General features: G+C 45.2%; 1 protein-coding gene across 2 annotated transcripts in view; it reads right to left on the reverse strand.

Moving 5' to 3' along the window:
- The window catches only part of CDK6 (cyclin dependent kinase 6), a 123118-nt gene that overhangs the window by 87517 nt on the left and 18561 nt on the right, over positions 1 to 17040 (reverse strand). For both annotated transcript variants that reach the window (XM_068157019.1, XM_068157020.1), the window contains one exon: positions 8303 to 8438. In XM_068157019.1, coding sequence (XP_068013120.1) covers positions 8303 to 8438 — 136 coding nt within the window. The remainder of the gene's footprint in view (positions 1 to 8302; positions 8439 to 17040) is intronic.

Here is a 17040-nt window from a genome sequence, read left to right on the forward strand (position 1 = left end):
GGAAAGAAGAAAGGGCTGGAAAAATTAGAATCCTAGAAGAGAATTATAGAATTGGCCAGTAGGAGCAGGGAGGTCATTCTGCCCTTGTACTCAGCACTGCTTAGGCCACACCTTGAGTACTGTGTCCAGTTCTGGGCCCCTCAGTTTGGGAAAGATGTTGGTTGCTGGAACGAGTCCAGAGAAAGGCAAGAAAGATGGGGAGGGGTCTGGAGCACAGCCCTATGAGGAGAGGCTGAGGGAGCTGGGGTTGTTTAGCCTGCAGAAGAGGAGGTTCAGGGGAGATCTTATGGCTGTCTACAACTGCCTGAAGGGAGGTTGTAGCCAGGTGGGGGTTGGTCTCTTCTCCCAGGCAACCATCACCAGAAGAAGAAGACATAGTCTTAAGCTGTGCCAGGGGAGGTTTAGGCTGGATTTTAGGAAGAACTTCTTCCCAGAAAGAGTGATTGGCCATTGGAATGGACTGTCCAGGGAGGTGGTGGAGTCACCATCACTGGAGGTGTTTAGGAAGAGACTGGATGAGGCACTTGGTGCCATGGTTTAGTTGATTAGATGGTGTTGGGTGATAGGTTAGACTCGATGATCTCAGAGGTCTTCTCCAACCTGGTTAATTCTATTCTATTCTATTCTATTCTATTCTATTCTATTCTATTCTATTCTATTCTATTCTATTCTATTCTATTCAGTTGGAGAAGACCTTGAAGATCATTGAGTGCAAGCATCGACCCAACACCGCTGTGTCCCAAAGTGTCATATCTATACCCTTCTTGAACACCTCCAGGGATGGTGTTCCTCCTTCCCTGGGCAGCCTGTTCCTACGCTTGACTACTCTTGCAGTCAAGAAATTGTTCCTAATACCCAACCTAAACCACCCCAGGTGCAACCTGAGGCCACCTCCTCTTATCCTATCACTTTGTTATAAGGGAGAAAAGACCAACTCCCACCTGGCTCCAACCTCCTCTCAGGGACTTGTAGAGAGCCAGGTCTCCTCTCAGCCTCTTTTTCTCCAGGCTGAATATCTCCAGATCCCTCAGGTGCTCCTCAGATATCAGACAAAGGAAAGCATCCTGAGGAAGTGTCCATGGCTTGCTGTGGATCAGTACAGTGTTGTCTCTGATGTGCTGCTGCCAGTCTAGCCCCACTTTTACACCTGTTTGAGCATTAATCCTACCACCTGCTCATTCTCCTGCTTCACAGAATCACAGACTGGTTTGGGTTGGAAAGTACCTTAAAAATACCTAGTTCCAAAGCCCTGCCATGGGCAGAGACACCACTAGACTAGCTTTCTCAAGGCCCCATCCAGCCTGCCTTTGAACACTTCCAGGCTTGGAGCCTTCAGAACTTCTCTGGGCAACAGTCAATTGATTTGAATTTTGTAGGATGTTCATCTTTTGCTTTTGTCCATAGAGTTCAAACTAGTTAACAGATAATGAGGAATTTGCTTTAAATGTCACAGTTGGTTCAACTTACATGGTAAGCCCTGCACAGGAGAACCTGGCTCTGTGTTCCTCTAGTTGCCAGATGTTAATCAACAGTTCATTACTTGATACTGGTGGAGAATTCATTGAGTAAATATGCATGCTGACGCTAGTAAATAATATGCTGTTTGATAATTAATACTTAGAATTCCAGTGTCACCAAAGCATTTCACATATCAATTGCTACCAGATTGATGTTCCAGCAGCAAAATCTCAGTGTCACGAATTATTCTGGAGTGGCTGAAGGGAATCCAGAGCAACAGGATGGTGCCTAAGTGGATTTTTGCATCACATCAACATCCAGTTCTGCAGAACTAACAACATAAAATGAGCTGATACCAACATTTCACTTCCAGTGTTTGTCATCCTGCAGTTTTGCAGACTTGGTTATAAATTGTCTTCTACCAAATGCTCTTCTGACTTTCTGAATAGAGATGATTGCTGGCCCTCCATCTCCTGAAAACAATAGCTTCCTTCTGACCTCAAAAAGTATGTGTCCCTTAGGGCCCTACTGGACTGCACTGCTGCCTCCAGAGTGGGGGCCATAAAAGAAAAGTAGGTTGAGATGTCTGGAGAGTCCTTGGTAGACATCTGTCCAGTGACATTTCCAGTGCGGTGTTATTGTTTTGAAAGATTCAAATGATTATTTCAGGCAGGTTGCTTCCATGCACTATGCTACAGTGTTGCTTGACTGCTTTCCAAACTGGACCAACTGAAAAAATATGAAGTGCTCCAACGATTTTAAATCACTCAAGACAGGACAGAGTGATTTAAAATTATTGGAGTGCCTCACATTTTTATCAGCTCTCAGATTGCAAGCAATGGAGGTTTGGGAAGTCCTGGGCTACAGCACTGAAAAAAAAAATTATCAGTTTGAAAATCAGTTATCAGCACTTTGAAAATGTCTGAATTTGGAAGTGGTAAGGGCTGGAAGATTTTTAATGCCACTGTAACTAAGATCAGTATGCTGACTAAAGAAGTAACTGTGCAGCTACAGCATCCTGTGCTGCAGCATCCTGTGCTCGGCAATCATGGAATCAGAATTGTTTCAGTTGGAAAAGATCTCTAAGATCACCAGGTCCAGCCATCAATCTGAGACTACTATGGCCATTAAACCATGTCCTGAAGCACCATGTTGATGCCTTTCTTAAACACCTCACAGAATCACAGGATCACAGAAAGCATCCAGTTGGAAGAGACCTCCAAGATCATCCAGTCCAACTCTCAACCCAGCACTGAAGGGTCAACACTAAACCATGTCCCTAAACAACTGGTCCACACGCTGCTTAAGCACCTCCAGGGATGGTGACTCCACCACTGCCCTGGGCAGACCATTCCAATGTTTGAGAACCCTTTGAGTGAAGAAGTATTTTGTAATATCCAGCCTAAACCTCCCCTCGTGCAGCTTGAAACCATTTCCTCCAGTCTTGTCACTCTACACCAAGGAGAAGAGGCTGCTCCTCCTCCCTTCAGCCTCTCTTCAGCAGATCCTTGGGCAGACCACACATTGCCCCCTGCACTTCTGCACCAAAGGAGATGTGGCTGTAGGTCTACATGCAGCATAGAGTAAGAAAGAAATGACACCACCAGCAACAGAGACCTACCACCCTTTGCAGAACATCCTCTTTGGAATGTTCATCTCCTTCAGGGCAGCTGCTCTCTCTCATGTTACCCTTCCATGCAGCAGTCCAAAACCTGGCAGTAGGATAACAGAGGGAAAAAGACAAGACTGACCCCCAACAATAAATCCCATCATGTCAGTCCTTTAGTTTTCCATTTATTTATAGTGCCAACTCTTCTGTAATTCGTAACACAGATTCTTACAAGGACAGGCTGAGAGCCCTGGGGCTGTTCAGCCTGGAAAAGAGCAGCCTGAGAGCAGATCTGTTCAATGCTGATCAACAGCTGAAGGGTGGAGGTTGAGAGGATGGGGCTGGGCTCTTCTTCTCCAAGCTGCCCAGTGACAGGACAAGGGGCAATGGGCACAAACTGGAGCACAAGAGATTTTACTTAAGGCTGTGAGGGTGACAGACACTGGAACAGGCTGCCCAGAGAGGTTGTGGAGTCTCCTTCTCTGGAACTTTCAAAACCTTCCTGGATGTGTTCCTGTGCAACCTGCTCCAGACGAATGTGCTCTAGTAGGGAAGATAGACTGGATGATCTCCAGAGGCCTCCTCTGACCCCCACCATGCTGAGACTCCGTGATTCAGAATAAAATTTACTGGAAAATCCTCCACAAAGCCTGAGATCCTTAGTAGCTGTAAACAGGCATCGTTGCACTAATGTAGTGACATCTCAGCTGGGGATCTGACTCATTACTGTGGACACCTCACCACTGGAAGTGTTTAAGACCAGGCTGGATGAGACTCTGAGCAAGCTAGTCTAGTAGATGTCCCTGTCCATTGCAGGGGGGGTGGAACTAGGTATCTTCAAGGTGCCTTCCAATTTGAGCTATTCTATGTTTTATGAACTCTCATTCCTCACTAAATTTTGTTTCTTTCTTTACCACAGAAGTTCTGACAGGACAATTTAAGTAACAGCTCCTCTCTTAGAAGCTTTCTTTGATTTGAGTAGGCTCATTTTTTCAGTGACTTTTCACTTTGATGTTAATGTGGTCACACTCTGAAGACTCTCAGTGCTGTCAGATCTGTTTTCCTGGAATACCTTGTGCTGTTTTCAGATCTGCATCATTGTGTGACATCTGCTCCACATCTCATACGTGATCCAGTGTGTAGTTACAAGCGTGGCAGATGGCTGATGACTCACCTCACAGCTCTGAACACTGGTTTGCTTTCTCAGGAGCAACATCTTCCTATTAATTTTCTAAGAGTCTTGCAAAGGTGTGACCAGTCTGCCTGGTTTGGTAGCACATTCTGTAAGCTGCAGGGAGTGCACAGGGATGCAGCAGCAACATTTCCTCTAGCACTGGGGGTAATGTTTTAGAATTCAGTTTATGGGCTCTTATCAGATAAATCCATAAATGGTAATGAGGTTCACTGCTCTATTTTCTACAATTTAGACACCTGAAGAGTAAAATAGAATCATAAATTGTTTGGATGGGAAAAGATCTCTAAGATTATCAAGTACAACGGTCATCCCAACACCACTGTGGCCATTAAAACCATGTCCCCAGGTGCTGAGAGGATGGAGTCAGGCTCTGCTCAGTGATGCCCAATGACATGACAAGTTGATGCACAGGAAGTTCCATGGAAACATGAGGAAAAAAAATTTTCACTGTGAGGGTGACAGAACACTGGAACAGACTGCCCAGGGGGCCTGTGGAGTCTCCCCCTCTGAAGATAGTCAAAACCTGCCTGCATGTGTTCCTGTATGACCTAGTATAAGTGATTCTGCTCTGGCAGGGGGATCGGCCTGGATGATCTTTCAAGGTCCCTTCCAGCCCCTAACATTCTGTGATCCGTGATTCTGTGTGAAGTGCCATGGCCGCATGCTTCCTCAACGCGTCCAGGGACCATGACTCCACCACTTCCCTGGGCAGCCTGTTCCAATCCCTGACCACTCTTGCAGGAAAGAAATTTTTCCTGATCTCCAACCTAAACTTTCCCTGGCACAACGTGAGGCCATTTCCTCTTGTCCTATCACCTGCTACTAGGGCGAAGACACCAAAACTCACCTCAACGCAGCCTCCTTTCAGTGACTTGTAGAAGGCTTCCCCTCAGTCTCATCTTCCCCAGATGAAACACCCCCAGGTCCCTCAGCTGCTCCTCACCAGCCCTGTTCTCCAGACCCTTCACCAGCTTCATTCCCCTTCTCTGGACACTCTCCAACACCAAAATCCAAAAGACTAACACCTCAAAATGCCTCAGTGGCTTGTTAACTACTTTTTCTTTTAAAATCTTTCTGTGGCAGACATACCATTCCCATTTCTACCACCACTGTGTCAACTAACAAGTTCCTGAAGAGCCAAGTCTCTCAGAGGCTCAACTGCTAGCACCATTAAAAGTACTGAAGAGCTGTGTGTGACTAACAGCTGTGTCCTAAGGAAACTGAACTCATACCTTTCATTTCCACATCAACTGCCCTCAAGTACGAGTATTCCAGGAAGGAAAGAAGGGAGGGGATGATGGATAGAAAGGAGAGAAGGAAGATGCTGTCATTGCTGATCCTGATTCACCCTTTATGGAAAATGTATTAATCAGGTCTGACAGAGGAAGCCAGGGTGAGCAGGGCAGTAACTCAGTGTTTGTAAAGACATATTAAGTAGATTAAGGGCTTGAACACATTTCTCTTTCAAAGGTGAATGCCATGTCATGTTCTCCATCCCTCTAGCTCAAAGTATACCCCATTAAAAAACAATGAAAGTGCTCCAGAAGAAAAAAAATAATGTGTCTTTGTGCAGAATAACCTAGAGCTCAGCAGTCACTGCTAGAGCCACAGAACTGCAACTGCAGCCCAGAAAGCAACTGTATCCTGGGCTGCATTAAAAGAAGTGTGACCAGCAAGATGAAGGAGGCGATTCTCCCTCTCTGCTCTGCTCTCGTGAGACCCCACCTGGAGGACTGTGTCCAGTTCTGCTGCAGCCAGAATAAGAGGGACATGAAATTGTTAGAGCAGGTCCAGAGGATGGTCACAACAGTGATCAGAGGGCTGAAGAACCTCCCCTATGGGGACAGGCTGAGAGAGTTGGGACTGTTCAGCCTGGAGAAGAGAAGACTCTGGGGAGACCTTAGAGCAGCCTTCCAGTACCTGAAAGGCCTACAAGAAAGATGGGGAGGGACTTTTTACAAGGGCTTGTAGTGACAAGACAAGTGATAACGGCTTTGAGTTAGAAGAGGGGAAATGTAGACTGGAGATTAGGAAGAAATTCTTTGCAGTGAAGGTGGTGAGACACTGGAACAGGTTGCCCAGGGAGGTCATGAATGCCCTCTTGCTGGAGGTGTTCAAGGCCAGGTTGGACAAGGCCTTGACCAACCTGGTCTAGTGGAAGGTGTCCCATGGCAGGGCAGTTGGAGCTAGATGATCTTTAATGCCCCTTCCAACCTAAATCACTCTATGAATCTATGAATCTGTCAGATCTACATCTTGGCCTATACTCCCACTACAAGCCTCCAAGAGAAACTGCCTCTCTTCTGCCATTTTATGGGCACTTGGGCACACCTCTGGGGTGACTCATGCTGCAGGGCTTTAGACATTAGAAAGGCACTACTGAGTAGTATGAAATCAAAAGCTTCAATGATTGATAAGGTTAGTTCCTGTGAGCTGCTATATCTGGCTACTATCTATTAAACATAAAGGACACTCTTCAAATGGTACCAGTGTCACTTATATTTGTCAACAGCTGGGAGCTAAAAACCCCAGAATACCCCAAATCAGCAAAAGCTGAGTTTCCTTTCTCCAAATGGTACATAATGATGGTAGGCACTTCACACAGAAAAGATCTATTGGGGCTGATGCTTCTCTCATAGTCATTTTATGTCACTCAAGTTCCACTAACGACTGTTGAATTTACACCATGGTGCCAAAGAAGTGTATGAGATCCTTCAGCTTCAAGCTATCCAGAGCATACTTGGCTCATTTGGCACCTCTGTGTTGCTGACACATGCAGAACCTCAACAGATGGTCCTACAATGCTGGCAGCTGTTTTGTACTGTGCTCCTGGTGAGGGGAAATACTCTACACAAACCGTCTACAATTCTGGAAAAGAAATGAAGTCCAAATCCATGCTAACCTCAAAAGCCAAACTATACCAAGTCAGGCTAGTCCTCTAATGATATGCTCTGAGTGAAATGCTCAGCTGCTGCAGGAGGTCAGTATTTCCCTGCAGTCAGGAGAGCCAGGCTTTGCTGCAGTTCTACCAGGAGTATCCACAAAGACCACATAATTAGAAAGACATCATAGTGCATTAGGAACAAACTTTGAGACCCTGACTGTCAGCAAGAACACCTCCAGAAGCTGGGTGTTTTCACACAGTGAACCACAGGGTGCAACTTCAGTTTCCCAAATCACTCTTTTACCCCTTGCCAAACAGAACTCAAGAAACAACACATCAGCTCCTGTGCAAATGTTGACATCAACAGGAATGACCAAGCAAACAGCAAGTCTACATGCTCCCTCACCCATTTAGCAAGAACTGTGCATCCCACAAGCTGAGCTTTACAGTAACTGATTTCACTAACTGCAATGGAACCTGGAAGGCTCTTCCTTCTTCTTCCTGTGTGGATAAACTTTGCTATTTTATTGTTATAAAATCATAGCCTCATTTTGGTTCATAGATTCATATATTCACAGCATGATTTAGGTTGGAAGAGACCTTAAAGATCATCTAGTTCCAACCCCCTACCATAGGCAGGGACACTTTCCACCAGACCAGGTTGCTCAAGGCCTATCCAGCCTGGCCTTGAGCACTTCCAGGGAGGGGACATACACAATTCCCTGAGCAACCTGTTCCAGTGTCTCTCAACCTTCAGTGTAAAGGATTTCTTTCTAATCTCTGATCTAATTCTCCCCTCTACCAGCTCAAAGCCATTGCCTCTCCTCCTCTCACTACAAGCTCTTGTAAAAAGTCCCACCCTAGCTTTCTTGTAGGCCACTTCAGGTACTGAAAGATATCCTCAGAACCTTCTCTTCTCCAGGCTGAATAGACCCAGCTCTTTCAGCCTGTCCCCACAGGGGAGGTTCTCCAACCCTTTAATCATCTTCATGGCCTCCTCTGGACCTGCTCCAGCAGTTTTAGGTTGGAAATGACCTTTAAGCTCATTGAGTCCAACCAGTCTCCAACTCTACCAAGTCCGGTGGACTGAAATGCAGTGTTCTTTGTGATTTATCTCTTTTTGGAAATAACAACCAAAATCCTTCTTCTTAAATACCTTTATCGTTTCAGTAGGCACTCCAGGCTCTGGAACTTTATCCAAGTAAGTAGTCAAATCTTGATCCACGTGTTCAAACACTAATGTTAACTTGGTCTCTCTGTCTGTTCGTGACACAGTGCACACATCAAACAATCTGAGAGAGGAAAAGAAAAGAGGAGGTGAGTACACAGGAACCAGTATAGACAGACATACCTTGCAGCTCACACATGCCTAATTGAAGTTCTTATCAAATACAGAATGGAAAAAAGAGCTTTCCAAAGGTAGAGCAACCTTTGAACTCTCGATTAATCAGATAATTACTGAGAAATCATAGAATCATGCAATCATAGAATCACAGAATTCTTTGGGTTGGGAAAGACCTTGGAGATCATCAAGACACAGCATTGTGTAACTCTGCCAAGGCTGAGGCTAAACCATGGCCCTCAGCATCACATCTCTGCCTCTCCAAAACACCTCCAGGGATGGAGATTCAACCAACTCCCTGGGGAGTCTGTGCCAGGGTTTGAGAACCCTTCCAGCGAAGATGTTTCTTTTTACATCCAACCTTAACTTCCCCTGGTGCAACTTGAGGCCATTTCCTCTCCTATCAATTGTAACTAGGGAGAAGAGACCAACCCCCACCTGGCTCCCACCTCCTTTCAGGGAGTTGTAAAGAGCAAAGAGGCTTCCCATCAGCCTCCTCTTCTCCAAACTAAACAAGCCCAGCTCCCTCAGCTCCTCCTCACCAACCCTGTTCTCCAAACCCTTCAGCAGCTTCATTTCCCTTCTCTGGACCCACCCCAGCACCTCAATGTCTTTCTTGGAATGAAGGACCTGAAACTTACCCCACTTCTCAAGGTGTGGACTCAGCAGTGCTGAGGCCAGGGGGAACGATCAGTTCCCTGGTCCTGCTGGTGCTACTTCTCACCTTAAATCTCAAAATATTTCACACGATGAGGAGAAGGTAAGAACTAGCACAACTATTTGTGAAGGCTGTAATCCAGGTCTAAGAAAACAGGATCTTTCACTTGAGATGTATCTCACATGTTAAGGTCATGATCCCACTTTGCCAGCATTTCCCAAGTAAACTTTGATCTGACACTTCCAAGCTATTAATTAGCCCCCACGTTTTGAAGATGGATACGTGCCTAAAGACACTTTTCAGTGAGTGACAATCTGGGAATTGGAGTTACAGAATATGCAGAGACTGGCCCTCACTATATGAAGGACACTGAGGTGCTGGAGGGAGGCCAAAGAATAGCAACAAAGCTGGTGAAGGGTCTTGAACACAAGTCTTGCAAGGAACAGCTGAGGGAACTCGGGTTGTTTAGTCTGGGGAAGAGGCTGAGGGTAGATGCCAACACCCTCTACAACTACCTCAAAGGAGCAAGGTGGGGTTGGTCTCTTCTCACATGCAACTAGTGACAGGACAAGAGGAAAAGGCCTCAAGTTGTGCCAGAGGAGGTTCAGATTGGATATTAAGAAGACTTTCTTCACAGAAAGGGTTATCAGGCACTGGAACAGGCTGCCCAGGGAGGTGGTGCAGTCACCATCCCTGGAGGTGTTTAAAAGACATGTGGATGTGGTGCTGAGGGATGTGGGTTAGTGGTCGTGGTGAGATTGTGAGCTCTAGGTGAGTGGTTGGATGTGATGATCTCAAAGGTCTCTTCCAAGCTCAACAGCTCTATGGTTCTATGCCACCAAACCTCTACAAGCAGACTAATCTGTACTTAATCTGTAATCACCATATGACAAAAATACTGACTAAATCATGATGGTAACACAGAGACTGTAACAGCAAAGGCCTTTGCACACTTCTCATAGAGACACACGCTGTTCACTGTATGATTCCCTTGGTGACAGAGGTCTTGTGAATAAAAGACATGTCCTGTAGGCTGTAAATCAGCTTTGTGAACAGCCACAAACCTTCCTGAAAAGTGTAATTTGCTGGTATTTGGCTGGAGGTTCCTAATCTGCAATGTATTTATATAAATCAATGTGGAATGCAGCCGGGCTGCCTATAACCCCAACACATGCAAATAGAGAGGAGCCAGACAGGTCTGAACATCTGAACATAAACACTGGAAAATATTTCCAACTCTGTGATTCCTTGCTGTTGACCTACATTCACCTAAAAATGTTCTAAACCACCCTTTTTTGCCAGGTACTTAATATACTGGTAAAATTATCTTTTTTACTAGAGCAGAATTATAATTTAAGTAAAAAGGAAAAAAAAAAAAGGTTTGACTGTACAGAATACAGAAGCAACATGGAATGTCCATGTTTAATTCTTCTCTGTGTGCCTAATTTTGATTCTGGGGTTTTCTGGCACAGTAAAACAAGGATCTCTTGTGGCCAGCAGGACCAGGGAAGTGATGGTGCCCCTGTACTCAGCACTGGTCAGGCCACACCTTGAATATTGGATTCAGTCTGGGAGCCTTCACTCCAGGAAAGACATTGAGGGGCTGGAGCAGGTCCAAAGAAGGGTAACAAAGCTGGGGAAGGGTCTGGGGAAGAGGGCTGATGAGGAACAACTGAGGAAACTGGGGGTGTTTAGTCTGGAAAAAAGGAGGCTGTGGGGAGACCTCATTGCTCTCTACAACTCCCTGAAAGGAAGTCATGATGTGGGGGTTGGTTACTTCTCCCTAGTATCAGGTGATAGGATGAGAGGAAATGGCCTGAAATTGTGCTAGGGCAGATTTTGGTTGGAGATCAGGAAAAAATTCTTTGCTGCAAGAGTGGTCAGGGATTGGAACAGGCTGCCCAGGGAGGTGGTGCAGTCCCCATCCCTGGAGGTGTTTAAGAAATGTGTAGCCATGGCACTTGGGAACATAGTTTAGTGGCCATGGTGGTGTTGGGTTAATGGTTGGACTTGATGAGGGCTTTTCCAACCCAAACAATTCTATGCTTCTATGATTCAGAGGAGCACAAATCTAGCCACCTATTATTAAACAACAATATCACTGAGTAACAAATATTATCTTCATGTGAAACTCAAAATGCTTTACTGTTACTAGTCAAAACTCTGGTCTTAGTGGAAGCATGTGGTGTTTACTCACAGAAAATACAGCTGCTGCCATTGAGAGATAATAATTTATAAGCACAGCTTATAAGAATCTCTGATATTAAAGAAAAAAATGTCTGGCACTGCCCATGCTAATTGTTCTGAAAGCAGACTAAGCACCATAGAATGCACTGGGTTGGAAAGAAGCTTTAAAGGACTTGATGATCTTAGAGGTCTTTTCCAACCAAAACAATTCTATGATTCTATCCTTCTAGTCCACATCCCCTGCAGTCAGCAGGGACATCTGAACTAGATCAGCTTGCTCAGTGCCCCATCAAGCCTGACCTTGAATGCCTCCAGGGATGGAGTCTCCACCACCTCCCTGGGCAACCTGTTCCAGTGTTCTACCACCCTAAAACACAGCCTCTTTATTTAGTAGTTTTCCTAGGGATAAAATTACTGCATACAAATTCTATTCTTTTATATCCACTGTGAGAAAATCACCCCTGGAGTTGTGTCCTTTAGCCAGGAACAGCTCTGCTCTCTGAAGTGCACAGCTCTCAAGCCATTTCCTCATGGTTTTCTGTACGTGACAGGCTGGTTTTGGATGTGGTTGCCTCTCTGGAATAGGCAACAGCAAAATTCCTTTTATTTAAAGTGTTATTATGTGGACATTGTCCTAAGTGAAATAAATGTATCTCAATTAATACAGGATTTCCATAGGGAATAGTCTGTAAACACAAGCCCTGCCCTTCTATTGTGCTTACAAAAGGAGCATTGGAATGATTTGATTAAAGCAAGATCCGCTCTGGGAAATCCTGTAAGCACTTCACAAGATGTTTGGCTGGGACTCCTACACCTCCTGAGGTGTCCATCTGAACTAGATGGTGTTGAGCAGGCACTTACAGAGTACCTGTATTTGAATGCAGGTCTTTTTTTCAAGGAATTGTTCATTCTGGAGAAAAGAAAGCTCCAGGAAGACCTTAAAGCAGCCTTACAGGATTTGACGGGGCCTCCAGAAGAGCTGAAGATGGGCTTCTGACAAAGGCATGGAGTGACAGGGTGAGGGGTAACAGCTTAAAACTGGAAGAAGCTCGACTGAGGTTAGCCATTAGGAAGCAATTCTTGCTCATGAGGGTGGTGAGGCACAGGAACAAGTTGCTCAGGGAAGTTGTGGAGGCTCCAAGCCTGGAAATGTTCAAAGGCAGGTAGGATGGGGCCTTGAACAAGGTGGTCTGGTAGGAGGCATCCCTGCCCATGTCAAGGGGGTTGGAACTAGATGCTCTTGAAGGTCCCATCCTAGGAGGAGTTACTGCCTAGATTATGTATGACAGAGAAAGAGAACTGGAGCCACTGAGTAGGAGGAACGTTCAAGTAGACTGTGGTGTGGCTAGTTTTAAGGTTTCATAAGTCTGGACAAAGATTCAGATGTAAAGAGTTTGGCAGACTCAGCCTAACTCTGTAAGTTATTTATGCCCATGACACACAAAATCCAGGTATGATGGGCAGTGTTTATGCAAACATCACAAAACTGGGATACCAAGACTATCACACTTCATGACTGACAAATACGTGGGGAAGATCCTCAATAGCTTCTGCTTTCACTGCTTCTTGCCCAGGTTAGTTTTGAGTCCATCATTTTCAAGGGCACAAAGAATTTCAGCGTCTCATACTTAAAAGCATTGAGTAATGAGAGGCAGGCATCCCTTGAGCCCATACTTTAGCAGCAGCCTCAGAGTCCTCTGTTCTCTGGAAGCCACTCAGCAGCAAGCCCTTCAGTCATCCCAACTTCTTCAACTACATACACCTGGAAGAAAAAGTTCCCCCCACACTTCTAATATGAACTACCTTTCTTGCTTTTGAAGAGGAAAAAAGACTGCTAACAGAAACCACTCTCTACTTGGAATGACATATACCACATGTACTGCAACAAACGGGTTGTATTTCAGATGAAGAAGACAATAGCTGGGCAAGTGGTGTGGAGCATGTGTGTTAGGAGAACCAGGTCCCATGTAGCAAAACAGGAAATAGAGCTTCACACTCTGAGACCTGCTAGAGAGATCTTTCCCTTTGTTCAGGCCATGCTGCTTTGGCTCATCTTAGTTGGCAATCACCTACTCCTCCAAGCCTTTGAAAAGTGGCGTTTCAGACACAGATTTTCTTGCTCAGAGGAGCTTTAGCGAAGCACTTTTAGATGGAAAGAGAGCACATGTAGATGAACAGGCCACTAAATGAAAAACACCTCATCTTTCAACTGCATTTTGTCTGGGATAACATCTGTCGAACTACATAGTGATGCAAGAGCTAAGTCCCATTTTCAAAAGCATATGGGGTCTTCAGGAGCTTCCCAACGTGCTTGGCACACCAGCTGCAGCTGCACCAGTGTGCATCAATACTTAGGGTGTTCATTCTGATTGCAATATAATGCAGAGACACTTAGAACACACTAAACTGACCTACCCTGGTACTGAAAACGTTGACTGGGACAGCACAGTGTGGCAAACTAGCCCACCACGAGCGTCATCCAGTAGTGGCCAGATGCATAGAATCCACCTTGATTAATTAAAATAAGCTTGGGTATCTCTACACTGCCCATGGCAACTTTGCATCTCAAATCCTTGTTCTTTGTCCTTCTGCTGGGTTCTTGGAATTTGTGAATATTTGCCCTGCTTCACTGACCTTCTAGGAAAGAGTAGCAGGATCTGCGCTCGTCTTCAGCCAGCAGAAAACAGCAGCACATTACACCAGATAAAATAAATGAATTTATCTAGGCCAGGCAGATGTTGTGCAGATAGATGTTTGCAGCTCTGCAGTCACTCATTCATTATCTGCTGTGCACAGAGCAGAAAGAGCTACCATGAAGAAGCAATTGCATGAGGAGAGCAAGGCAGCAGAAAGTCCTATCCTGGAGACTTACTCCAGCAGAGCCCAGCCAAGATCCTTGCTCATAGCCCACTCAGCAGTGAGGTTTTGGGGCAGGAAGGGGAGTATTAGGATGACAAGGCAATCCTTCATCTGCAAGCTGAGCTTGGTGCTGTAATTTTTTCCAGTCCCTCTCCCTTTCTGACTTGGAAAAATTATTCAAAATGCTGAGCTGTATAAATGGGGTTTTTGTTCTTTAAGTGTGTGTGAGGAAGAGAGACAGAGAAAGTGACAGGGAGAAACAGATGCTCTTGAAAGGGAAGTAAATAGCACTGGCTAAAGTCCGATAGTGTGGGCTGACTGGGCAAGCTTTCAACTCTCCGTCCCAACTGCAGCCCTGACCTGCAGCACCCAGCTCTCCTGTGCTGGGCCCCACTCAAGCAGCAACCAGCCCTGGTGCCAGACTCCATGGTTCTGTGATGCAGACAAACGTCTGCTCAGATGAAACCACCGAAAAACTTCTTTTCATTTTGCAACAGAAGCCAAGGTTTGTGCCCAAGGATGACGAGGCCAAGTACACTTACTCGCAGTGCCACCCAAGTCACTAACGTGCAGTTGTTGAAGAGCCTGACAGGATGTTCTCTGCACCTCTCTGTGTTTCTTCCTAGCAGCCTGCTGGCTTCTGTAGCCTTCACGCTGCCATTTCTTGTTCACCTTCTTTGCAAAGGGAGATTATTCTTAACATGCAAGGATCAGAAATGGATCTGGTGAGGCTCAGTAATTCAAACAATATCCTGCCCTGTCGAAATTCACTTTCAGGACCCAGACCACAAGTTCATTGGGTTTTTTAAGTCCATTAACAGCTTCATCTCCTTGCAATTGATTTTAAATCCAAACTGGCCACACACTGAGGATTGCCATTAGCAAGGTTAAACAGCAGCCTGCTGGTGCTCACTCCCATGCGCTGCCGTACCAAATGCAGTCAGATTTTCTCTGGCAGGCACTGGCCAAGTGCCCCCCAAATCAGAAAACTAACGTGGCCTGTTGTGAAGCCAGTCGCTGACAGATTGTTTAGGATCTGACCTATTCATAGTGCTCTCATGTGATCCTTCAGTAAGCAAATGTACCCTGCCTTCGAGAGTCATGTACGCTGCTGTTGTACAGTACTGGGAGCTTCCAGTAAGCTTCCAGTTCAGAGGACAAACTAAAGATGCTCCAATCCATTCTCAGGGCAAAGCAGTTTAGACTTTGTGTAGAACACCTTCCTCAGAGAAAGTTGCACTCCTTTCTTTATTCCCATCATGTACATAAAACTTAGGCCTGAATATTGGTTTTAATTCACATGAAAGGTGCACAGAGGTTATTCTGGACTCCCATCTGTTCCTGGTGCAAGATGGGATACAACAAAATTCAGGCTTTACTCACCTGTAGCTCACAAACTGATCATTACAGGCTGCACATTTCAGTTTACATTTGGAGTCCATGCTTGTGCCAAACCAGGATCTAAATCAAAGCTGATCATCTCTTTCCTAGATTTTAATCAAACCAGCAACTCACCTCCAGAATTTTACAGCAGTCTAAATTATCATTTGGTCTTTAGTAGCTCAATAATCAAATCTATCTATACTTGAGACTCAGTGGTGATGCCCACGTAGCAAAAATAACAAAGGAGGTAAGAACCATACATTTCACAGAACCACAGAATAGTAGGGGTTGAAAGGGACCTCTGAAGAACATGCAGTGCAACCCTCCTGCCAGAGTAGGATCACCTAAAGAAAATCACAGAGGAACACACACAGCTGGGTTTTGAATGTCTCCAGAGATGGAGACTCCATCACAACTCTAAGAAACTTGTTCCAATGTTCTGTCACCCTCATGTAAAAAGCAGGCACAGCAAAAAGCCAAATGTGCTGTTTGATCCTCTGCATCATCTCAGAGAGCGTTTTTAATCCTTGCAATACCACAGCTGTTCCCAAGGTGTTTTATTCAGCATTTTGCAAACAACAAATAATTCCAATGCCAATTTGATTCCAAGCTCTTGTTGGAAGTGACCTTGAAGATCATCTAGTTCCAACATGCAGTCATTACTATGTCTTAGTTTTTAAACATATGGGTTTCATGGCTGCTCTGTTCCCTCTCAGTCATTCACGGGTGGCCATGCAAGCTCCTTGCCTGCTGTGTCATTTCTTTGCACATGCAAAATGTGCCTATTTCTGTAAGATTCTCAGGTGCTTTCATCCTCTAGATCTTCAGGTAGACATCTAAATCCACTTTTCCTCCTTTTCCACTCCTTCTCTGTGACTCTGGGAGCCAGCCCTTTAAAGCTTAATGCCCAGGGAGTCGAATATTCTACAGGCTGTAGAGCTCTTCAAGTATTTCCTTTAAACTCTTACACCCATATGTCAAAGAAAAACAAAATAAAGATTATTTGCAGAGCCTGGCAATGAAAATGAGGTGTTAGGAGCATTTTGAGCTGGCAATAAATTTTATTTGACAGTTTTATTGCTTCAGGGCAAAAGCAACTATTTATTTTGGGGTGTCTTTTAGAAGCAGGAGATGAGGGGCTGCACTTGGATACATGAAATAAATTCAGGAGTTTGTCAATGATGGGCTATGGCAGATGTAAATAAATCCATGACAAAAGTGTGTTGGGGTTGCTCTGCAATACCAACCATTCACACTGGGGAAAGAAGTGAGCAGACTAGAATCAAACTTGGAAAACAAAGGCTGCTTCCTGGAGAGCTAAAACAGTTTCTCATGTCTAGGCAAATGAAAACAAAAGTACATCTACCCAAGCTCTGCAATCAGAGCAGGGTCCCCTGTGTCCTCCAGGCAGCCAGTGTCCCTCAGGCTGAGCTGATGACTTCTGGAGATCATCTAGTCCAACCCC

The sequence above is a fragment of the Melanerpes formicivorus genome, unplaced genomic scaffold, assembly GCF_026170545.1.
Source record: "Melanerpes formicivorus ecotype bairdi unplaced genomic scaffold, bMelFor1.0.p_v2 SCAF_35, whole genome shotgun sequence".
Taxonomy (NCBI): Eukaryota; Metazoa; Chordata; class Aves; order Piciformes; family Picidae; genus Melanerpes; species Melanerpes formicivorus.